General features: G+C 40.9%; 1 protein-coding gene across 1 annotated transcript in view; it reads left to right on the top strand.

Annotated features, from left to right (window-relative positions):
* LOC149463226 (ubinuclein-2-like) overlaps positions 1 to 23,782 on the top strand; it is a 127,107-nt gene extending 103,325 nt beyond the window's left edge. The window contains exons 6-7 of the mRNA XM_089675686.1: positions 9,137 to 9,226; positions 23,310 to 23,782. Of these exons, the coding sequence (XP_089531812.1) occupies positions 9,137 to 9,226; positions 23,310 to 23,359 (140 nt within the window). The 3' untranslated portion in view covers positions 23,360 to 23,782. The remainder of the gene's footprint in view (positions 1 to 9,136; positions 9,227 to 23,309) is intronic.
* Positions 23,783 to 26,336: the final 2,554 nt, after the last annotated feature.

Here is a 26,336-nt window from a genome sequence, read left to right as displayed (position 1 = left end):
CGTATAAAGTGCTTGGCAAGCGGCTCAGGTACAGATCTCAGCATGGAAATAAGATTGAGTGTGTTTTGTATTCGACCGTTCCAAATCCCTCAGCTGGCATATCGTGGGACTGAATTTTGACCACTGTCAGAGACCGTTAATGGCGACACCGCTAACACTGCCTTGTGTATCTCCGTACACTGTTGGAATGGAGGAGAGGGATATTCTGAATACCTTGGTTGTAACTAATGGGTTTTTGAGCTACTGTTGCCGTTTTATCATCTCGAACCAGTCTGCCCATTCTCCTCTGACCTCTTACATCAACAAGGCATTTTCGTCCACACAACTGCCACTCAGTGGATATTTTCTTTTTCGGACCATTCTCTGTAAACCCTAAAGATGGTTGTGCATGAAAATCCCAGTAGCTCAGTTTTTGAAATACTCAGACCAACCCGTCTGGTACCAACAACCATGCCAAGTTCAAAGTCACTTAAATCCCCTTTCTTCCCTATTCTGATGCTAAGTTTGAACTTGGGGGTGGCAAGCTCAGGGGTGCAACCCTGGATGTCACTGCTATCCCTAACAGTCAGGAGAGCAGGCCATCTGGGAGGGGTGGTGAGGGTAGTGCAGGAAGGCCTAGAGAGTTGGTGGTAGTAAGGGATTCTATAATCAGAAGGACTGATAGAATAATTTGTCGCCAGGATCGCCTCAACCAAATGGTTTGCTGTCTCCCTGGTGCCAGGGTTCAGCATGTGGTTGACCGGGTTGATAAATTACTGTGAGGGCTGGGCATAACCCAGCTGTCTTGGTCCATGTTGGAACCAATGACAGAATACATGGGAGGTGGAGGCTCCTTAAGAATCAATTTAAATAACTAGGCTGCAAGTTAAAGGGAAGGACCTCCGATGTGATATTCTCTGAAATATTACCTGTGCAATGTGCAACTCAGGAAAGACGGGGAGATTAGAGAACTGAATGCATGGCTAAAGGGAAGGGAAGGATTTGGGTTTCTAGAGCACTGCACTGACTTTTAAATTTGGTGCAACCTATATGCTAGAGGTGAATATTAAACTAGTGTAGCGCTAATAAACTCAATCATAAAACGCAAATTCAAATCAATCTTTGTGTGAATAGTGAAACTAAAATATATAGACCTTGTGTTAAAACTCACAGTGCCCTACTCCTCTTAGTGCCCTACACATGTGCCACTTAATTTGTTTTGGTATCAGTTTGAGTGTAAGCAGCTGAAAGGTAGGGGGGTGGGGTCCATAGAAGCGCAGGAGGATTTATAACAAGTATAAAATATATGCTAGAGGTGGTTTGCACCTAAATTGAAGGGGGTCTGCTGTGCTGAGGAAGAGGTTTATGGGAAGGCTGGAGGAGTATGGGAAGGGGGGAGGGTGAATTAGATTATAATGGTGGACAGATCAGACAGGGGTCAGTACTTATTGGTGGGTGGAATGGGGAAAGCTAGAGGAAGGGCTATGGCAGATAAGGTTCCCATGTTACAAACAACTAGTGAAATTGATACCATTTGTATGAAAATAAAAAATATGCAAAATACGTGTGTACAAGGTGTCAATGCATTAAAGTGTTTGTTCACCAATGCCAGAAGTCTGCCAAGCAAAATAGGTGAGTTGGAGGCGTTGGTGCATAAACAGAACTATGATTTAATTGTTATTGCTGAATCTTGGCTTCATTCTTCACATGACTGGGCCAATAATATTCCTGGCTAAGTTCTCTTTCAGAGAGACAGGGTAAATAGGAAAGGTGGTGGTGTCTGTCTCTATGTGAGTGTGAAAGAGGACCTAGTCAATGGAGAGTGTGATGAGGCTGAAGCATTATGGGTGGAACTGCACATGTGGGTGCGTACTACAAAGGTAATCATTGGTGTTTGTTATAGGCCTCCCAGCATTAATGAGGAGGTGGAGACTCAGATCGAAAGGGCTGGGACAGTGATTATAATGGGGATTTTAACTACCTGGAAATTGAATGGAGTAATGGTACTGTAGGAACAGTTAAAGGGCAAAAATGTTTAAACCTAATACAGGACAGTTTTATGGTACAGTTCATAGAGACCCCAATTAAGAATGATGCTCTGCTGGACCTGGTAATCTCAAACCATGCAGAGCTTATTACGAATGTCCATATAAAAGAACATCTGGGTCGCAGTGACCATAACATGATTTCATTCATTGTTAGCTGTAAACAGCAAGCACAAACGGGAAAAATAACGCTCAATTTTAAGAGAGCTAATTTTCCAAGGCTGAGAGCTCCTCTCCAAGACTAAGACTGGGAGGGAATATTGGCATTGATGAACACAACACAGAAATGGGAGTTCTTAAAAAAGACTATGTGAACACACTGCAAAATATATTCCCATGGGTAACAAGTTTAAAAGGCTAAAAATCAAACCTATGTGGCTTACAGCCAAAGCTAAAAAGGCTATAGGTAATTAGAAAAGAGCTTTTATTCAATATAAAAATGAAGGAACACTATCATCGTTTAAACATTACAAAGCATACACCAGAATATGCAAAAAGGAAATAAAGGCCGCAAAAATTGAAACATAACGAAAGATTGCAAAAGATAGCAGGACCAACCCCAAAAAATTCTTCAAGTATATTAATAGTAAAAAGGTCCAGTTCGAGCATCAATCTAGAGTGGTTGACTGGGGACAAAGAGAAGGCAAATTTATTAAATACCTTCTTCAGCTCTGTGTATACAAATGAGCATGGGGGAACTCTTTTCCATAATGGGCATGGTATGGACACAGCCCCAGATGATCCACATTGGCTCACAACTGATATGATCCAGAAACATTTAGTCAGAATAAAGGTGAATAAAGCACCTGGACCGGATGGCATATACCCACGGGTCCTTAAAGAATTGAGCTCTGCCATTTCAAAGTCATTGTTTCTAATTTTTAGGGACTCTTTAATGACTGGCATAGTACCACTGGATTGGCGTAAGGCCAATGTGGTGCCAATATTTAAAAAGGGGTAAAAATCTTTACCAGCTAATTATAGAACTGTTAGTTTAACTTATATAGTTGGGAAGATACTGGAAAGTTTAATAAAAGACAACATTGATCTAGTTCTTGCTGGAAAAAAATATTTTAAGCAACAGACAGCATGGATTCATGAAAGACAGAAGTTGTCAAACAAATCTGATTTCTTTTTATGAGGAGATGAGCAAAACCTCGGGCAGAGAGGGGTGGCTGTGGATGTGATATACTTGGATTTTGTAAAAGCGTTTGACACAGTTCCTCCCACATGGCTAATGTGTAAGGTAAAGTCTACAGGCTTGGAAAAATCTATGTAAATGAATAGAAAACTAGCTAAAAGATGAGATCATATTCAGAGAGCAACGGTTAATGATTCATACTCTGAATGGTCTGGGGTCATCAGTGGTGTACCCCAAGGTTCAGTGTTGGGACCCTTACTTTTTAATAAATTTATAAACGATATAGGGTCTGGGATTATAAATACCATTTAAGTCTTTGCAGATGACACCAAGTGTGCAGTGTAATAGCATCCTTACAGGATGTCTCCAACTTACAAGTTGACCTCAATGCACTGTTTATTTGGGCAACTATGTGGCAACTGAGGTTTAATGTTGATAAATGTAAAGTTATGCACTTGGAATGCACTAAGAATATGCATGCATCATACATGCTAGGGGGAGTACAACTGGGGGAATCAATGGTGAAGGATCTGGGAGTTCTGGTAGATCACAAGCTTAATAATGGCAGGCAATGCCAAGCTACAGTTTCTAAAGTGAGCAAAACCTTCTCTTGCATTAAAAGATGTATAGACGCCAGAGAGATATATATAATTTTACAAATCATTAGTAAAACCTCATCTGGAATATGCAGTTCAGTTTTGGGCACCAGTTCACAAAAAGAACATTGGGGAACTTGAGAAAGTACAGAGAAGGGCAACAAACTGATATGAGGCATAGAGGAGATCAGCTATGAGGAAAGATTAGAGGAATTGAATTTATTCTCTCGAGAAGAGATTGAGGATATGATCAACATGTATAAATACATCCATGGTTCATATAGTGAACTTGGTGTAGAGCTATTCACGCTGAGGTCATCACAGAGGACAAGGGGGCACTCTTTACGTCTGGAGGAAAAGAAATTTAATCTCCAAACACGGAAAGGTTTCTTCACAGTGAGAGCTGTGAAAATGTAGAATAGACTCCCTCAAGAGTTGGTTCTGGCCAGCTCAATGGATTACTTCAAAATAGGCCTGGATTCTTTCTTAGATACACAGAATATAACTGGATACTAACATTTATAGGTAAAGTTGATCCAGGGAATATCCGATTGCCTCTCGGGGGATCAGGAAGGAATTTTTTTCCCAGCAGGAGCAAATTGGATCGTGCTTTGCTGGGTTTTTTTGCCTTCCTCTGGATCAACTGTGGGTATAGGATTATAACTTTTCTGGACAATGGGATGGAGGAAGCTGTCAACTTAATCTGATAGATGGCTTGTAAGACTCCATTGAGGCCACTATTGGTCTACCAGGAGGATTTTGAAGGTCCTTGTGGACCTTGGGTAAGTGGTAGAAGTATGGAATGGAAAAGAACCCAGGGAGTACAAACATTTTTCATTTGAATCCAAAACCCCTTCTCTGACCTCCTTGTCCACTAGATCTTTGAGATATTATTCAGGATTTGTATAGCTCCGACAGTCTGTGCTGCGCTTTACAAAATGAAGGTAGGCATTACAGTTACAATACAATTTGGTACAAGAGGAAACAGAGGGCCCTGATCGTTAGAGCTTACAATCTAAGAGATCAAGTTTACATTGTGGCAAAGGGTTGGTTTTAAGAGGAGAGATGTTTTGTGCTATCCGATAGTAAGCGAAACGCCTCTTTCATGTACTTGTTCTTGTCAGGAATCACCACACTTCATCCTTTATCGGCCTGTCTAATGATACTATCAGAACAGTCCTGTAAATCCTTGAGTGCCTTTAGTTTTTGGGGAAGTAAATTACTACGTCTATTGGTGTTGTGGCATAATGCTTTCAAGTCATTGTACACCAGGGAGTAGAACATCTCTACATAAGGTCCATTAGCTTAATAGGGGTTGAACCTAGAGGGGCTTTAATCCAGTATCCACTATTGGAGGACCTTCTGGGGAAAAAAAGTTCAAGACCATGGTCTACTGTCAATTTGTTCAGAATGTCCAGAGCCATTAAATGTAGATTGTCCCATGGGTTCTCCAACAAATCATCCTCTATGTGTGGGCTTGTGATGGGTTTCTGAATACATTTTTTAGTATTGTGATAATATCTCATAATGGACAAGGAACATACATATCTGTTGAGATCTTTGAACAGATTAAACAAATTAGGCCTTGTGGATGGTGCAAAATTTAGCCCTTTTCGAGGCTGTAAGGGGCAAGAAGAAAGGTTTTATATATATCTATTGTGATGGGGGCGTGGTGTGGCTGGTTCATCTGCTTCTTTTCAGTGCCTCCTCAGCAACCTCTTCGGGTCTTTCTAACCTTTTATGGCTATCGAGAGGGGGTCCCTAAGAAATAAACCTCCTACGGCTTGAATATTTTGACATGCTTCCTCCAGGGGAATCAGTATTTTCCACTGTGTTAGCAGGAGGCCCTTGGCTTGTGACTGAACTGGTCGATTGCTTGGTCAGGGCTGTCTCTCTGATGGTGAGGGGTCCTGGGACCTTTAACATGATTCATTATTTTTGCATGCTGGGCCCCTATGTGTGGTTGTTCTCTATGTGCTCGATCAAAGTGAGGACATCTAGGTGTAGTGTTCCACTTATGGGTCATTTTCCCTCATTTTGATTCTGTGATTGATTTGAAAGAAGGATTCAAAGGGGCAGAGTGTTTAGGCATGTTCATGCGTGAGTGTGAGTTGTTATGAGCCTTAGGTTGTAAATCGACTGTAGTTTAGGATGCCTCAATATTCTAAGGGTTCACAATATGAGCATGGGTGTCTAAATTTGAAGTTTTATCTCTAGCCCAATGGAGGATCCTACCGCTCTGCAAACCATCTATGTCACATTATAAGTTTGATTGTTTTATTTAATACAATAAAATCCTCCATTATCTTGTACATGTCTCATCATCATAGCTTCAATTTCACAAATTTTTCATGTTGCTTCCAGTTGATCAACTCTGTCCAGATCTTGCCAATCTATTACTGACATTTGATAAGCATTATTTGCCTCTGTTCATGGATCACATTCAGCGATTTTAATGTACACTTGGTTGATACAATCAGCCACTGAAGGCTCCGATCATTGTCCAGGAATTTACATTTTTTGGTGGCCCTAAGGGCTCGTTCACACTTGACTGTTTTACCAACGCTTGGCAAATGCCCCTATAGCGTTTGGCAAGCGTTGGTCCGGTGTTTGCGGACCGTTTTTTAACGCTCGGCAAACGCTCCGCAAACGCCGCATGCGCGGTTTAGTGGCAGTTGCTAGGCGTTTGCCAAGCGTTAAAAACGCCCCACAAACGCCTATAATGAAGTTTAAATGGTGTTACTGCTCTGCAAACGCTCCGCAACCGCGTCGCTAACGCCCCACAACCGCGTCGCAAACACCGGCCGGGCGTTTGCGGAGCGGCACCATAGACTAGAATAGGAGGCTTCAACGCCGCCTGACTCGACCAGAGGCGTCTGTTCTAACGCTCCCGTTAGAACAGCACCATGTGCTGCAATGTGCAGAATTGTCCGAGGAGTTTAGGAAGCGGTAAAAATGCTTCCCAAACGCCTCTCTGCCGCATGCACACAACGCTAGTGTGAACGTAGCCTAAGGCTTCTGGGAGTGACCTTTAGTTCAAAATACTTTTTATCAAATTCAATGTCCGACCACTGCATTGTCTCGTATTTCAACAGGTCTTGTAGTATACAAAATAGTTTCTGAAACGTTTTTAGATCTGTCTGTTTAGGGCCCCCATTATTGATCCAGAATCATCCTGGTGAGATGGAAATGCACTGGAATTTCTCCTGTATTTTCCTTTGCTGTTTGCTCCCAGGATCAAACAGGTCATTGAGTTTATAAATAGTGTCATATTAATTATTGTGCGTGAATGTGTATCCTTTCCCTGTGTACACCCTGTACTTTACTATTCTTGGGCTACATAATTTCTTTGGGGTGTTGTCTTTAACCTCTTGCCGACCGCGCATAGCCGAATGACGGCTTCACCGCGGCCGGCCAGTTCTGAGTGGACATCATAAGACGTCCTCCCAGAACGCGCTCTCCTGCGCGCCCCAGGGGGCGCGCACCCGGCGATCTCCGTGATAGCTGTGTCCTACGGACACAGCTGATCACGTGATGTGGTGAAAGGCCGATCCCACCGGCCTTTTACCACGTGATCAGCGGTGTCCAATGACACGCTGATCACAGGGAAATGCAAGTGCCGGTTCTCGGCTGCACTTTCCTCACGCTGTCAGATCGTGAGGAAAGTACTGCCGAGAACCGGCAGTTGTCAGAGCGGGGATCGGCACCGATCATCAGGGCACTGATGATCAGTGCCCTGATGATCGGTGCCCAGCAGTGACACCCGCAAGTTCCGCCCAGCAGTGCGCCCACTAGCCCCGCCCACCTGTGCCCAGCAGTGCCCCCACCTGTGCCCAGCAGTGCCCCCACCTGTGCCCAGCAGTGCCCCCACCTGTGCCACTCTGCCTGTGCCCAGAAGTGCCACCTACATGTGCCCAGCAGTGCCACCCACCTGTGCCCACCCACCTGTGCCCACCAGTGCCACCCACCTGTGCCCACCAGTGCCACCCACCTGTGCCCGCCCACCAGTGCCGCCCACCAGTGCTGCCAGTCAGTGCCACCAGTCAGTGCCCAGGGGTTGTGCCAGTCAGTGCCGCCAGTCAGTGCCCAGAAGTGATGCCAGTCAGTGCCGTCTATCAGTACCCATCATCAGTGTCACCTATCAGTGCCGCCTATCAGTGCTGCATATCCGTGCCGCCTATCCGTGACCCCTAATTAGTGCTGTCTATCAGTGCCGCCTATCCGTGCCACCTCATTAGTACTGCCTATCAGTGCCCATCAGTGCCGCCTATCAGTGCCCATCAGTGCCGCCTCATCAACGCAAATCAGTGAAGGAGAAAAAATACCTGTTTGAAAAATTTTATAAAAGAAACAAATAAACTTTTTTTTTTTTTTTTCAAATTTTTTGCACTTTTTTTAATTTATAGCGCAAAAAGTAAAGCGCCCAGTGGCGATTAAATACCACCAAAAGAAAGCTCTATTTGTGAGAAAAAAATGATCAAAATTTCATTTGGGTACAATGTTGCATGACCGCGCAATTGTCAATCAAAGTGCGGCGGCGCTGAAAGCTGAAAATTGGCCTGGTAAGGAAGGGGGTATAAGTGCCTGGTAGGCAAGTGGTTAAGCTGGAAAAGCATAAACTGTAAACGCCTTAAAAAAATGCTAGTTTCTCAAATTTGGCTGCAAAGGTGGAAATTCACTTTAAAGTCCCTATCCTCCTGTTCTCTGATCCCCTGCCGAAGATCCTTGCTCCTCATTCCTGCTGAGTTCCCCTAGAGCAAGCTGTTTGCTCTGGAGGAACTCAGGCTTGTGTGCTCCTCTTTGAGTCTATAGACAGAATGGGGCTCTGGCCTGCCTCCTCACTGAGTCAATGGCTCCTGCTGCTGTCTCTCAACAAATGAGGAGGCAGAGTCCCAGGAGACAGCTGATCTTGTGCACAGTGCTAGATCACAATCTGGCTCAGGTAAGTATTGGGGGGGGGGGCTGCATAATGAAGGTTTTTTACCTTGATGCATAGCATGCATGCCTATAGATTCACTTTAAGGGCAAGATGTTTCTCTCATGAGTTTCATTTAATACAAGAAGGTGTCTTTGTTTGATTAGAAGCTACAGATTGCATGCTGCTTTCCCTGATATCTTGGGACTCCCCCCCCCATCCAATTACATAATCAAAATCTTTAGGTATGTAGGTTGGTTAATCTTTCATTATTGCATATGGGTTCATGACCATGTTATAAACTTTATTCATGATGGGCCTGGTGATATACCTGAAATTAAGCAAAACAGTAGACAATTGGCTTGTTAAAAAAAAAAATGCAACTTGTGTGACCAATATTAAAACAATTGAATGGAAGTATGTTATTGTGTAGTAACAGTTTCCTTTTTCCTTTAACTAGATTTACTGAAAGGGTTACAGACAACTGCTACGCATACGGCAACTATTTCTCACTCCAGCTTGTCAGCTCACTTGCAACAAGCATTCACAGGTAATGGACATATTTATCTTGTATTCCTTCTACATATACATTTTTAAAGAATTTTCTTCAACAAAGTTATCGATCGTGCATAATATCAAAGGTCACAATTTTCAGTTTCAATTAGTGGTGAACCAAAATTAAAATTCTGGTGCCGAAACCGAAAATTCAAAATGTACTTGGCCGAAAACCGAAATCAAAATGCGCAGTTTTTAAAAATGAATATATGTTTTGGAAAAAAATACACTTTGATTAAAAAAACATAATATATACCCCATTTTTTTTTAAATATGAAAGAGGATGTTACAGTGAGTAAATAGATACCCAACATATGACATTTTAAAATTGTGCACGCTTGTGGAATGGCATCAAACTGCGGTACTTAAAAATTTCCATGGGTGATGCTTTCAAAATTTCTACAGGTTAGCAGTGCAATGTTACAGAGGAGGTCTAGTGTTAGAGTTATTGCTCTTGCTCCAACGTTCGTGGCGATACCACACTTTTGTGGTTTGAGCACCGTTTACATATGTGGGCATGGCCTATGTGTGCGTTCACCACTATGTGCGAGTACGAGGGGATGGGGGCACTTTAAACTTTTTTTTTTTAAGTTAATTTTTTGTTTTGTTTTTTTTCACTGTCCCTTTTAAAAACTATTTTAATCACTTGCATGCATCCCTTGTGATAGATATAATTAGTGACAGGTCCTCTTTATGGAGAGATATGTGGTCAATAAGACCCCACATCTCTCCTCTACAATGTAAAGGATTAGATCAAAAAAAAGAATTGATCTAGTGCTTTAATAAAAAAAAAAGAAAAAGACACGGCATCGGAACCGGAAGTGACATCGCTCCTGTCCTCCAAGGGCATAGAGATGAGTGGAGGCCATCTTTCCTTCACTAATCTCTATTCCCAGGGCCGGGATCATTTGATGGTTTCGCAGATAAGGCTGAGAACTACCGATTGGCGGCAGTGGCAAGGGGGCGGGGGTTTTTTCAACACCTTTATCGCTGCTTTTTTTTTTTCATATCAGCCGGTAGGGGTGTTTTCGGCCACCGAAATTTCGGTGCACCCCTAGTTTCAATAACTATTTATTGAACATACAATTACAAACATTTACATTGCATTATTTTGCGAACAGAAGAAGTGCATAGGTTTGACAATTCAACATAAGAGATACATTTCAAAATATATAAGATGCACCTATAAAAGGCTAGAGTAATAAAGATATATTTATGTCTTATACATCCAACATATTAAACATTGAGGGTATATGAAACAAATATGTATCAAAGGTGGAAGGTAGGTAGAAGAGAGTGCCAGGGAAATGAGCTCCATTCGGTTAACTGCTTTATTTTGTGGGTGAAACTGTATGTGAATTTACACAATTAGCAGAGATCTATCAAAATTGACGAAAAAATGCCCTATTCATGGAGACCAGGCTAAGTCATAGTCTGAAATGCAGATTCTAGGACATGCTATGCATTCAGTTCACTGTAATCCCATTCACATCCATTGTCAAGACTATTTTTCCAAGTTTTTGCCACATGCAAGCGTTTTGCCACCACCACCAATGTAAAACATCCCCTCCAAAAAAAAATTTGGCCTAGTCAAGAATTAGGTCACTTCCGCTGTGAAGCCTCCTGGGATATGCACGTAACATACTATAAAACGGGTAGAGGAGGACAGACGCAGCGGCATTCCATCAGGGGAACCAGGAAGAGGCAGCTGCCTTCCAATAATGTCAGCATGAAGATGGCAGCATGAGACCCAGAATTTGCGGCATGGCAGATCACAGCAGGGCAGCGCTAGATTTTCTGGCCAGGCAAGTATTTTGCATCAAACAAGATAAAAAGGTAGGAGGGGGAGAAAAATAAAAAAACTTGGCAAAGGGGGAAAGATGTTCATCTTTCAGATGAATAACTTCAAGGAGCCAAGCAGAATTTGCTTTAATGAAATAAAACCAGTAAAAGAATAGGCTTGACTGGATTTTATAGTTTATTATATTTACAGTATAACTAAAGGTAAAACTTTTTGTATTTTGATAGAGTGGTCAGAAGTCAGAACCACTGTTATTCACTGTAATTGTCCTGAAAGTGAGGGTGAATAAAACAATGTTGAGTTGCCCCCTGAACAGGGATAGAGGGTAAGGGGGATCCCTCAGATTGAAAAGATATCATCTTACTTCCGGTTAAGTCTACAGGACAGGAAGTGAAGGAAAATCTTTTAATTCTACCCTACCCTATCCAAAATGGAAAAAAAATTTTTTTCCAGCTTTAGATAAACCCAAACTACTCTAACTTCCTAGCAGGACAGGAGTTCACTTGTTGAAGAGATTTCCATCGTCTTTATTGCTGTTGAAAATCCGGCATTTCATATTCATGAATTGTTGGTTCTACTGCTACCTGCCAGAAGATTGAATGCAAGGCGAAAATGGAAGGCCAATCTTTAAGGCCACTAGCCCTTGCTTCTGTTATGCTAATCAGTAAATACCTATAATAGCCTTCCCTGTGTAAACATCCAAATACAGTGAGACTGCTGCTGTGTGCCAGCAACTTGAATGTAATGTCGGCTGTCTCAGCAGGTACAAAGCTGTCATTCAGTTGACACCCTCTGGTATTCCCCTTTGCTCCTTTTCCAGCTGCTACATAAGTTTTATTTTGGAAGGTGAAGGGAGTCACTAGACAAGGCCAGAGAGTAACTAGACATTTCTAGAAGAGAGAACTATGACATGCATGAAGGGATGAGCAATTACATTTTCTACCAAGTTAAAAGTGACATTGCATGTGAATATAAAAATGTATTGAAAGGAAAAAGACTTGGTAGTCGGTTTAGAATTGGATTCAGGAACAACAGAATTATATGGAGTAAATGAGAGAAGAGAGAACGTGGAGTGTGGGAGGGTAAGGGAAGGAGGGGAGGGAATGGTGAGAGGGAGGGGGGGATGGCAAGAAAAGAAGGTCATATATATAGGAATAAATTAAATATGTTTTTGATAAATGTTTTAATAGAGATGTTGAAATGACTTGTATATGAAGTGAAAAATTAATAAATATTTATAAAGGAAAGGAAAAAGACTGCAGGTAAGCATTTAAAATACTTGATTTTTATGTGCTTTTACCTGCAATTCTTAAAATAGAAGTCCAGTCAAATCCTATTTAAACCTAAACATACTCCCACCCCCATTCTAAGCCCTATACGAACTACCCTGTTAAGGAAAGATGTGTACACTAAAGCTGGTCATACATATTATACATATATACAATTTTCTTGTTCAATTTCCTTTAGATTTACCTTCAACTGTGTAGTGCCTGCCTGATTGCATACAAATTAAAAGTTTCGGTTCGACCTCCTATTATATGGTTTTGGTAAATCTAAAGAAAAATTGTACAACAAAATTGTAAAATGTATGGACAACCTTACCTATTCCCTGGATACTCTTCGGTCACATGATCAGCTCCCAGTCTCAGCTTCAGGGTAGAGGAGGGAATGCTGACAACGGATGCCCCATAGAAAGCCTTATGGTGACGTCCCTGCATAGGCATAGCAGCCATTGCCGTCAATCTGTCCTCTTCACTGAAGCCGGCCTCTGGGGAAATCACGTGACCAGACCTCCCACAGAATAGGTGTACAGTATACATATTTCCTTTCCATATTAGTACACAAAAGAGTAGATTGTGGGATTTTGAAGGTGTGAAATGATCATTAGAATGATCTTTTAAAATAATTTTTTACAATTTATGTCAATAAAATTATATTGAATGCAAATCGTTACAATGGACTTGACAAACACGCTTGACTGTTTCCTGCGGTGCAGAGATGATGCTTCTCAACATGTTTCGCCCAACCTGGGCTTCCTCAGGGGAAGAGAAAGGCTATCTGCAATACAGTCTACAATTGTAAAAAAAAGCAATCACTTATAATTATGCCATATACATCAAACTACAATACATAGATTTATATTTCCAACAGATTAATTGTCCAAACAAATATGAGCCCCCTGCTTACCCTTGGGACTATGCTGCCAATTTTGTTCTTTAGAACAAAAATTGACAAATGTTGGATCAAAAGCACAAGCATCTGTGTGATTGCAGAAGGTACATAAAGGACTGAATTCTACCAAAACAAGATGTGTGCATATAACCATCAGCAATGTTTCTACCTAAATAAGAAAAAAAAAGTCTAACACTAGTCACTTACAAAAGGGGGAGATTAATAGCAGCAGATAGTCATCGCTGAATATGAAAGGTCTCCCTTATTGTTAAGGGTTCCACACTATTAAGAAAAAGACCAAGAAAAAATTGCTCGCAAAGGATAAATGAAAGTATTATAAAGTCATATTAGTAAATAACTCGCAAAGCATGGCAATGTCGGCCTTACCAAGCACTGAATCCATAAAGATGTAAAGGTTGAGCACAGCCTCGATATGTAGACATCGCCCATGTGGCCAAAAGACCATCTCCATTCTAATCAGCCCTTAAATACCTTCCACTTTGCCGGCGTGTGACATAATTGGTCAAGTGCAGACATCCATTGTAACACTGAGGATGCCCGCCCAGGGACGCTTGTGCTTTCGATCCAACATTTGTTGATTTTTTTTTTCTAAAGAATGATATTGGCAGCATAGTCTCAAGGTTAAGCAGGGGGCTCATATTTATCTGGACAATTAATCTGTTGGAAATATAAATCTATGTATTGTAGTTTGATGTATATGGCGTAATTATATGTGATTGATTAATGTTTTTGATACAATTGTAGACTGTATTGCAGATAGCCTTTCTCTTCCCCTGAGGAAGCCCGGGTTGGGCAAAACATGTTGGGAAGCATCATCTGTGCAGCGCAGGAAACAGTTAAGTGTGTTGTGATAGTCAAGTCTGTTGTAACTATTTGTATTCAATATAATTTTATTGACATAAATTGTAAAAAATTATTTTAAAAGATTATTCTAATGAACATGTTGCACCTTCAAAATCCCACAATCTACTTGTTTGTGTACAATTCTTATAGGGATGTGGTGCAATATGTTGATGGTTAGCCACTCATCATGTTTCCAATAGTTAGTATAGGGTTCAGAATGGGGCTGGGGGCAGGTTTAGGTGTAGATAAGGATTTGACTGGAGTTCTACTGTAGTTATCTCCTGCTGTCAGATTTAGGCTGGATGTCATTCCAGTCAGCCATCAAATGCAGGTTTTTCAAATATTGGTAATCTCACTACATTAGGCCTTCATCAGCCACATCAGTACAGAGGTGTGCTTGGTTGTGACGATGTTTAAGCACTGGGTTATACTTCATGTGTCAGCGGTCCCAATCTGAGAATTTGAGGTCTAACCCTGTCTTTGTGTTGTGTGCAGTGCAGGTTGTGTCTGGATTCCCTATTGATTGTTCCTCGGGGTCACTTATGTAGTACTTGTTGCTGGACCAGTACTTCCCACAAGAAGTATATGCTCTCCTTCCTCTTTTTTTTTGGCTTACATCTCCCTGGGTCCCCACAACGCACATTTGGTGTTCTAATTTTCGACTTGCAGAAATGATTGTTCAGCTGATGGACTACCAAAACACACACTCCAGCTATGAACCTGATCTTCTACTCGCTCCCAGCTTAGAGTACACCATATTTCTTTCTGTTTGTCTTTTTTGCCCTTTGCATAAGTTGAAAGGCAGTTCGCAGGGCCAGTGCTAGACTATTTTGCACCCTAGGCAAGACCAGCTACTTGCAACACTCCCCCAGACCCCCCAACAAGAAAAAAAACGACAACTAGCATTAGAACTCCTGCATAATACTCAACTGATGACTTGTAAGCAGGAGCGGACTGACCTTTCGAGCACTTGAGCACTGCCCGAGGGCCCGGGGTAAGTAGGGGGCCTCATGAGATGCCCCTGGTACCTTTCATTGGCTTTTTTCCATAGGCCTTTTAGGTATGGGTGAGGACACGGGCCCCATGATCCCCTATTGCCCGGGGGCCCCATGAGTTGTCAGTCCGCCCCTGCCTGTAAGGGATTTGCGTGTGTGCCCTTGAAACAGCAAAAAACTTCAGTACCCTATATTTTTTCATAGGCAATGCTTTAATAGCCCCCCCAGGTCATCAGTTTAGTGTTGTGCAAGGGTTCTAATGCTAGCATTATTGCTCTCACCAAGGTATGCGTGGTGATACATAACATCTGTAAGGAAATTGCAAGAGCAAAAGTATGCATGTATATGCGTGTGTGGGAGGGGGGCTCGAAAATGTTTTTTTTTTTCATGTCTCTTTAAATGTTTAAAACTTTTTTTTATTTTAGTATTGTTGTTTGTTTTTTTTGGTTTTTTTAACAGTTGACTATTTTTATTTATTTATTTTACATAACTTTTATCGCTATCAAATAGGGGACTGATAGCCCCCTACATGATACTGCATGTAGGTGGCAAGTACTCTTTATTAGACATTCAGGGTCTAGTAGATCCTGGATGTCTCCTCTTTACTCTGCTACAGCTGATGGAACACAGATGGTGTTCCATCAGCTGCTTCCCCGTGGGGGAAGTGATGAGCTCAGATGACCCCAGCCAGGGATGTTCCCCCCATTATGGAGAGGGCTGGCACAGGGCTTCCCAGCTCTGGCAGTGATGAAGTGGATGATGAATGTTGTCCCCCCTCCCTGGACAGGTCCATGATCAGAATGACAGAGAAGTGTGTACTCACCGCTCACTGGTTTCCCTCTTCACACCGATGGACGTGATGATGAGGCGTTGGGAATTCCCAGGGTCGATCCCGACTCTCCGTCCACAATGCAGCCCGTTGCCCGCCCTGCTCCTCTACAGCCCGGCACTGCTAAGATCCCAGGAATGGAGGAGGAGATAAAGGGAAGATGGCTGATTCAGTGGCTGAAAATCTCCTTCTCCTCGTCGGTGTGTGATCACGGCTGCACAACAGGGAGAAGACACAGGCTGTCCTATGACATCCCCGCTCTGCACTACACTCCGCCGTCACAGCCAGGTGGGCACAGGAGCCACACTCCTCACTGGGGACCGCAGACATTGCGCAGAAGATAGCCTGAAACCAGCGGCTGTGGTAGCGCCCTAGGTGGCTGTCTAGTTTGCCTAGTGGTAGCACCGGCCCTGGCAGTTCACCATGCAGATGCTGGCAAACCTGTTGCCCAGTCATCCTCCTGCTTAATATTCTGTCTGCTCATTCTGTGCCAGTTACACACCTGCTTCCTAGCTAACCACCTCTGCATCTGTACTGGAAGGTTCTCTTTTTTTTTTTTTTTTTTAATTTAAATATTTATTAAATTTTTCATGTTAATACAAAAACCCAAAAAGGGAAGTAATTCTCATACAAATAGACATTTATAACATTTCTGCCTTTCCCTTACTAAAAACTCTTTTCTTTCCCATCCCACTACCCCTCCTTCCCACCCCTCTTCCCCCCTCCTCCCCCTCTGCAGACTCTAACCCATTCTATTCTCTTGAGGCTTTTTAATTTTTTGTTAACATCCTAGTTCATGTTTTCCTATATTTCTCTTTCAATCCTGCTCTTTCCCACTTTTCCCATCTCCTGAGATAAACTCTCATTCTATCTTCCTGCATATGATATGATCTTTCCATTCTACCTATCTGGTTTACTCTGTTAATCCAGTCCACCTCCTTCGGTACCTCGACTTTCCGCCAAAACTTGGGTATCAACCCTTTCGCCGCATTCAAGAAGTACCAAATACCTGAATCTTTATTTTTATTTACAGATGTCTCCACATTGTGTAGGAGACACGTCGTTGGGTCTAATCCTATGTCAATTTCCGTTATTTCTTCAATCAACTTGACTATTGTCTTCCAAAAAGCCTGGATTTTCGGACATTCCCACCATATGTGAAACACTGTGCCTATATCTCCACATCCTCTCCAACACATATTTGAACTTTCCCCATTCATCTTGTGTTCTACTCTCGGTGTGATGTGCCATCGTGTCACACACTTATAATTAACCTCAACCTCTCTCATACTAACATTATCGTGTATCAATCTAAACATCTTTCTCTGTCTATCTTCATCAAACCCAACTCCCATATCTCTTTCCCATTTTGTCATAAAGATTAACTTTGTGTTTGTGTCTAATTCTGTGAGTATTCTATACACTTTTGAAATACCGTGCTTCCCATCCCTTCGTGTCTCTAACAACCTTTCAAACATATTCCACTCCTGTTTTATTCTCAAAGGTTTCGGTAGTTTTCCAATAAAACTTTTCAATTGATGGTATTTCCACTCATCCATTCTAATAAAAATGTCTCCCTTCTTCTCTATTAACTCTTTAAGTGATCTCAATTCCCCCTCCACCAATACATCTCTCAGTTGGGTGTCCTCCTTTCTAAACCATCTCCCCGATATCTTGTTCTTTCCCGGAGGAAAGTACTCAGAATTCGTGAGAGGCATTAATATTGAATTAAATTCCCATTTCATATTTTTATGTAAATTGTCCCATACCCTAAAAACATTTAAAGTGTAAATACTTGTGCTTTCTTTAGTTCCCCTGAACTGTGGTGGGACCCATATCATCTGACTCAATCTAATGCCACTAAGATCATTTTCAATTGTTACCCAAATTTTCCCCTTATGGTTAAATGTCCAGTCATATATTCTTGCCAAAACCACTGCTTTATAGTATCTCTTGACATCTGGTAAACCCAATCCCCCTTTCTCTTTAGTCCTACTCAATGTTTCATATGCTATTCTAGGTTTTTTATTCTTCCATATGTATCTTGTTAACATTTTTTTCATTATCTTAAAGAAGGCTTCTGGAATTTTAATTGGTACCATTTGAAATCTATACAGTATTTTAGGCATAATTACCATTTTGACTAAGTTTATACGTCCTATCCAGGATGGATTTCCTCCTTCTAGTCTTTTTAAATCTTCCCTGATCTCATTTATCAAAGAGATATAGTTTAATCTATACAAATGCTTAGATGAGGCAGTGAGTTTTATTCCTAGGTATTTTATCTCTTTTTCTCTCCATATAAAGGGGAATTCTTTTTGTAATTTTTCTTTTTCATTTTTTGATATATTAATATTCAGGATCTCTGTTTTCGTTGGATTAATTTTTAAATTTGATAGTTCACCGTACTCCTTCAGAATCTTCATTATATTTGGGAGAGTTATTCGGGGATTCCCCACGTAGAACAATAAGTCGTCCGCAAAGGCCGCTACTCTATGTTCTATGGATTCTATCTGAATTCCCTTTACCGATCCACTATTTCTTATTATTGACAACAGAGGTTCGAGTGACAATACATATAGCAGAGGGGACAGAGGACAGCCCTGTCTTGTACCATTTGACATTCCAATGGGTTCTGATCTCTCCCCATTTACCGTGATGATTGCAGTAGGCTCCCTATATAGTTTACTTATCCACTCTCGCATTCTATCTCCTATCCCCAACACTTTTAAGTTGTCCATCATAAAGCCCCAGTCCACTCTATCAAATGCCTTCTCCGCATCAATTGACAAGAGCACCACCGGGGCTTTCCCTCTTCTACTCTTCTGAATAAGCATCAGGGTTCTCAAGCCGTTATCTCTACCTTCTCTCCCCGGTACAAAGCCCACCTGATCTCCATGGATCCATTCAGGCATCAGATCTCTCAACCTGTTTGCTAACACCTTTGCATACAGTTTAGTGTCTGTGTTCAATAATGAGATAGGTCTATAGCTGGAGCACTAAGATGGATCCTTTCCCTCCTTGTGAATAAGTACTACATGTGCCTGTAGGGATTCTCTCCTCACTTCCATCCCACCTCCCAGAGCATTCATATATTTCTCCAGCTTGGGTAACAATACTTCACTAAATTTCTGATAGTACTTAACTGTATAGCCATCCGGACCTGGACTTTTTCCCCCTCCTGTACTTCTTAATGCTATTTTAATTTCTTCCTGGGAGATTTCTACGTCTAGGGAGTTCAACTGTGCTTCATTTAGTTTTGGTAATCCCGCATTTTTTAAGTATGTCATCTTTTTTTCCTTAATTCCCTCTTGGGCTTCTTTTGGAGGGCCTTGGGGGCTAATATATTATATAACTTTTTGTAATACTCCGTAAACACTTTAATAATCTCTTTATTTGAGTGGACCAACTCCCCCTTTGAGCTTTTTATCTTTTCTATATAATTCCTATTTTTCTTTTTATTCAAAGCTCTCATTAGATATCTTCCTGGTCTGTCTCCCCATCTATACCTCTCGTTCAAAACCCTGTTGTATACTCTTCTCTTCTCCTCATCCATCAACCTCTCTAGCTCCTCTTTTTTATCCAGTAACTTCTGTCTCGTATCTTTTGTTATTTTCTTCTTATGGATCTGCTCCAAGTCCAATATTTCTTTTAAGAGCCCACTGACCCTCTCTCTTCTTTCCTTTTTCTTCCTTGCTTCAGCCGCAATCAAGATTCCTCTTATGAATACCTTATGACTTTCCCAGACTGTAGCTATCGATACTTCCTCTGTTTCGTTCTCCTTAAAGTATACCTTAATCTCTTTCTCGATTTTCTGAACTACATCCTCATCCAGAAGAAGAACCTCATTTAACCTCCACCCTAATCCTCCCGTCCACCTTCTTCCCCATCCCAACTTCATCACGACCGGAGCATGATCCGAGAACGTCCTTGTCTCTATGTCAATTTTTACCAGATGATCTATTAGTTGATGGTCTATTAAGATGTAATCTAATCTCGAGTATATCTCATGTGCATTAGAGAAGAAGGTATAGTCTCTGTCTTTCATATGCATTATTCTCCAGGTATCCACTAGTTGATATTCATGCATCACTTTTTTCAAAGCTCTCAGAGACCTACTCCCCTCTCTTTGCACAGAAGAGGTATTATCCTTTTGTGGGTCCATACAAAAGTTTAGGTCTCCAGCTACTATCAAGCGCCCTTTTTTAAAGTCCATTAATTTTTTCAACAAGCCCTTCATATACTTCTCCGAGTTTTTATTGGGGCAGTATATATTGGCTAAAGTACACTCAATCCCCTGAAGTCTACCTTTTAAAAATAAAAACCTCCCCTCCGGGTCGGTTCTTCTATCCTCCAACTCAAATCTCATGTTCTTTGCCAAACCTATTGCAACCCCTTTTGCTCTTTTAATTGGAGAATCTGCATAGTACCATGTTGGATAGTATTTGGATTTCAATTTCACGTTTGCCTCTATCTCAAAATGCGTCTCCTGTAAAAATACCACTGACGTAGCCCTGTGATGTAACTCATTAAACAACCTAAATCTCTTCCCTGGACAGCTCAGCCCGTTCACATTATAAGTTATAAACTGTAATTCTTCCATCTTTCCCAATTAAGTCCATCTCTCTTCCAGATTGCCTCTTCCTCTTTATCCCTTCTGTCCTACAGAGTATTGACCCAATACCTCCTCCCCTCCCTTCCTCCCACCCAACTCTCGTCCCCTCCCCCCTCCCTCCCTCCCCCCCCCCCCCACCACCCCTCTCATCCTCCCTTCTTTTTCTCCTACCCGTTTTTAGGCCTATAAACTGCCTACAAATCATTTGTGGATCTATTTCCACCATTGATTTAAAATTTGGGGCGTCAGCTCCGCCTATGTACGGTTCACCTCTCCTCCAACCGCCCCAATTCCCTCTCTCTATCATCTAGATTCAACAAGAGTCTTTACTCTTTACCTCCCTGCCTTAATCGGAGCCTCCAAGCAGGTCTCAGCATCCGGAGGGGGAAGGCTAGGGGCGAGAGGGAGAAGTAAGAGAAAAAAAAAAATTCATTTTCTACTTAATTCTCCCTCTCCCCCCCCCCCCCCCCCCCACCCCCAAGGCCTCCCTCAGCCCGACCTGTTGCCAGTCCTCTTTTCTTATAACATTTATGTTTCCTTTATCTTCTTTTTCTTCTTCCCACCCAGCTATCTCCATTCTTTGCAAGTCCAGTCTATCACAGAAATCTCTTAATTCATCCGGAAATCTCAGATACGCTGTGACCCCATTTTTCCAGCCAATTAGAAATGCTGAGGTACCCCATCTATACTGCACATTCTGTTTTCTCATTTGCTCCAACAGGGGTTTCAGGGATCTCCTTCTCCTTAGGGTCTCTACTGTTAAGTCCGCATAGATTTGGATAGTCAAGTCTCCACACTTAATTAATGCTCTTCCCTTGGTCTTCTTCCAGATCTCGTCTTTGGCCCCAAAATTTTGGAACTGGACAATTATGTCCCTCGGTCTTTCCTTCTCAGTAGCCCGTTTGAACTTTCCTACCCTAAACACTCCATCCAAATCGATCCCATCAGATTCCGGTTTATCTCTTATGGAGTTTAGGATTTTTTTAACTAGTTCATATAGTATTTCCCCTTTAGCAGTCTCTGGGATTCCTCGTATTCTAAGATTACTCCTTCTTTCTTTATTTTCTTGAACTTCCATCCTAAAGATCATTTTTTTCTGGTTATTTTCTAATTGGCTTATTCTTTCCCTTAAATTATCTATTTTCTGGGCCTGGATTTTAACTTTCTCCTCCGTTTCTTCCATTCTTAATAGAAGGTGACCTAAATCATTTCGAATAGCTGTCATTTCATGTTTTATCGTTTTTTCCAGATTTTGAAACATTTCTGCCATCTCCTTCTTATTTGGTAATTGTAGTTCACCTTCTGATTCTTTTTTTCCCAAGCCCTCCACTATTTGTTGGCTACCGCTGCTGTTCATGCTCCATGATAATCTAGGGCTATTTCCTGAACTAGTGTCCATTTCCCCCTTTGCACCTTGGGCCCTTTCTGGCGTAGTATTTCCATATGATGTAAATTTCTTTATTGTTCCTGTTTGGGCCCCTTTGGGCCCTGCTCCCTTGGGACCTTTGTTCTTCATATCCTCTATATATCTTGATAGCCTTGCAATTTTTCCTATATCCTTTACTCTCCTGGGACACCTGGGCCTCTTCTACCTTTCAAATGCTCTTCTACCTTTCTTAGGTGGAGAAGAATGTAAGGAGGACAGGTCTCTAAGAACAATCCATCTACAAGGATTTGAAAGCACCTGAACAGTCACTCCCCGCCATAAGAAAATATCAATGGCACAACATATATTGAGTATCGATGTGCATGCTGGGGTGAAAGAATAATTTTAGAGCTATCTTGATTTACAGTACCTCTAAATTGCTGGCTGGAAAGGCTTATAAACTATCGCCTACAATTTTGGGTGTTATTTCTCAGGTGCATGCAGTTTTGAAGCTTGACAGTTTTGGTATGTGCTTACAGATACCTCATCTTTTAAAATGTATCCAAAATTTATGGGTTGTATGCACTAAAATTAAAGTGTATTTTTGTAACTGAAAACATAGATTTGGTAAATACTGCAAATACTGTGTAACATAAAAAATAGCAACTGCATCATATTGTTTGATCCAATCTTGGCTCTCTCACAAAACAGGAAAAAAGGACTACTGCAGTGAAAAGGGTAAATGGTGCATAAATTAGATTTCAAGCTTCCCCAAAAGATCTCCTGCCACCACATAAAGTATTTGTAGCTGCTGACTTTTCATGTCAACAGCTCCTTGTTCTGAAGAGTGGTCCTTCAACGTGAGATATTCCAATATCTCTGCTTTCATTGGGAAACACTGGATGGAATGCAGTCTGAACAAAATGTTGGCCAGTTTCATTTCTAATATTAGGATCCAATGACAGAGGTAGTGGGTGCAGTGGTGGTGCCCAGGGATCAATTCTTACTGATTTATGCCTACCCTCCTATATGTTCAGTCCACCGAGGGACACAGCTCTCTTCCCGTATATGCTAATCATTACCATTATGTTTTTTTGCTGCTTTGCTACAACTGAACAGGATGACTAGAGGAGGGGTTAAGACTCCTAAGGCCTGACCTTCAGTTTATACCTAGTGTCCAGCTTAAACAATGGTAAATGAGTAGGATAGGCCTTGTACCTTACAGTAACTACACATATCCTATTATTTGCAGGACTTGTAACTTCTAACAATGTTTTATTGCCGTATGTGACTTCTTGGACCAATGACAACCACTTCCCCCTACTTGCACCTGGATGTTCAGCTTGTAAAATGCTGTTTGTCAGTTTGAGAAAGGGAAGGGGGTTGCCAAATATTTGTTTTTCTTTATTATTATTATTTATTTTTTTTTTTTTCAGATGGAGGTCAAAGTAAAGGGGACTCAAAACCGCTACGTAAAAACCCATAACATGTGACTAACTGAATTAAAAAGACATTTAATTTAGGTTTTACTTTTCTGAATGGCTATCAGAAAATACTTTTCTGGCAGAATGAGCTGCCATTTGCTATGTTTACATTACTCTGATCCCAAGCACTGTGGAAAGCAGAATGAATACTTGATTGAAGCAAGAAAAGGTGGCGTTAAGTTGGTGCTACAAAATTACAAAGGATTTGTTTTAGAGCAACTGATGATGAAGAGGATGATTCTTTCTGTAACATGAAATCACTGGGCTAGATGACTTTTTATATTTATTTTTGTTGCTGATACCACAAAGAACACAAACATGAAATGGATACATTTGCATTCCATTCTATTTTACTGAAGATTACAGAACAAGGCTGTTGACAATTATTATTAACCAATAAAATGCAGAAATTCACTCTCCCTTAATCCTGGCTGTAGATTATCTATTGAAAAAAGTAATAATCAACGTCAATGGAAATTTCACATTATACACTTTTTTACACTTGTGTCGTTTTATATAAATTACATTAGGTTGCTTTTTTAACTCTAGAATACTGTGTGAATTTTAAGTTGCTTACCATTGTTGGCATTCTGTCCTTAAGAGAAAGTAGCTTACTATGAGGCAAATAAAAGAAAAAATTATTTAATCTGTATTTAAGTGGGTAGCTAGGCTGCATTAAGAAAAGAGAGTAGTTTATATATGCTGGTTACTAACCTGGAACATTTCTGGATGAAGTACAGTATACAAAGAAATGTATTACATTAATAATGATCTTGTTCTATATCTCCACCAATAATTCAATACTTGAAGATATTTTCAATTTGTTACAATAAATGTTCCTGCAGTATTGTTCTATTGCTACCCTATCTCTATTATGGAAAAAGGTACACATTGAAAGAAAAGGAAAAAAAAAAACCTTGAAAGCAACATTTCAATGCAAAGAACTGTTGATCATGTTTAATTAAACTGCAATGTTTAGCTGTTACAGCATTGCATGTTGCTTGTTTTGCTGTTAAGTATTAATTCTACAAAGTCTGTATTTGTTTTGCTGACTTTGGATGCTTCCCAACATTAAACACTTATGCAGTGTTAGACTAAACGGGAGTAAAAAAAAAAAAAGAAAAAAATTAGAACACATTAATCCTAACTGAACATCATATTTTTATTTGTGAACATAATGTTTTGCTTGTACGTGCTCTTGCTCCATATGGACAAAGGTTTTACAGTGCCTTGAAAAAGTATTCATACCCCTTGACATTTTCCATATTTTGTCATGTTACAACCAAAAACATAAATGTATTTTATTGGGATTTTATGTGATAGACCAACACAAAGTGGCTCATAATTGTGAAGTGGAAGGAAAATGAGAAATGGTTTTCAAAATTTATTTACAAATATCTGAAAAGTGTGGAATGCATTTGTATTCAGCCCCCCTGAGTCAATACTTTGTAGAACCACCTTTCGCTGCAATTACAGCTGCAGGTCTTTTGGGGTATGTTTCTACCAGCTTTGCATATCTAGAGAGTGAAATGTTTCTTCTTTGCAAAATAGCTCGAGCTCTGTCAGATTAGATGGAGAGCATCTCAATTGGATTTACAGTTGCGCTCAAAAGTTTGCATACCCTGGTAGAAATTGTGAAATTTTGGCATTGATATTGAAAATATGACTGATCATGCCAAAAAATGCTCTTTTGTTGAAGGATGATGATCATATGAAGCCATTTATTATCAGATAGTTGTTTGGCTCCTTTTTAAATCATAACAGAAATGACCCAAAATGGCCATGATCAAAAGTTTACATACCCTGGAATGTTTGGCCTTAGTACAGGCACACGAGGTGACACACACGGGTTAAAATGCCAATTGGAGGTTAATGTCCCACATCTGTGTTTTTTTTAAATTGCAATTAGTGTCAGTGTATAAATAGTCAATGAGTTTGTTAGCTCTTACGTGGAAGCACTGACTGGGCTAGATACTGAGCCATGGGGATCAGAAAAGAACTGTCAAAAGTCCTGCGTAACAAGGTAATGGAACTTTATAAACATGGAAAAGGACATAAAAAGATGTCCAAAGCCTTAAATATGCCAATCAGTACTGTTAATCACCTATTAAGAAGTGGAAAGTTCAGTGATCTCTTGATACCAAGCCAAGGTTATGTAGACCAAGAAAGATTGCAACTTGTGTGTCTGTACCAAGGCCAAACATTCCAGGGTATGTAAACTTTTGATCATGGCCATTTGGGTGATTTCTGTTATCACTATGATTTAAAAAGGAGCCAAACAACTATCTGATAATAAATGGCTTCATATGATCATCATCTTTCAACAAAAGAGCATTTTTTGGCATGATCAGTCTTATTTTCAATATTAATGCCACAATTTCACAATTTCTGCCAGGGTGTGCAAACTTTTGAGCGCAACTGTAGTTCTGGATTTTGACTGGGCCATTCTAACACATGAATATGCTTTGATATAAACCATTCCATTGTTGCTCCGGCGGTATGTTTAGGGTCGTTGTCTTTCTGGAAGGTGAACCTCTGCCCCAGTCTCACGTCTTTTGCAGAAAACAGGTTTTCTTCTAAGATTGCCCTGTATTTGGCTTCATCCATCTTTCCATCAACTCCGACCAGCTTCCCTGAAGAAAAGCATCCCTGCAACATGAAGCTGCCACCACCATTTTTCACGGTGGAGATGGTGTGTTCAGGGTGATGTGCAGTGTTAGTTTTCTGCCACACATAGCATTTTGCTTTTAGGCCAGAAAGTTACATTTTGGTCTCATCTGACCAGAGCACCTTTTTTCCACATGTTTGCTGTGTCCCGCACATGACTTATTGCAAACTACAAATGGGACTTCTTATGGCTTTCTTTCAACAATGGCTTTCTTCTTGCCACTCTTCCATAAAGGACGGATTTGTGGAGTGCATGACTAATAGTTGTCCTGTTGACAGATTCTCCCACCTGAGCTGTGGATCTCTGCAGCT

Source organism: Staurois parvus, unplaced genomic scaffold, assembly GCF_062004578.1.
Source record: "Staurois parvus isolate SC_StPar_1 unplaced genomic scaffold, SC_StPar_1.0 ptg000156l, whole genome shotgun sequence".
Taxonomy (NCBI): Eukaryota; Metazoa; Chordata; class Amphibia; order Anura; family Ranidae; genus Staurois; species Staurois parvus.
Note: the sequence above shows the minus strand (reverse complement) of the source record. Positions and strands in the feature narration are given on the sequence as shown.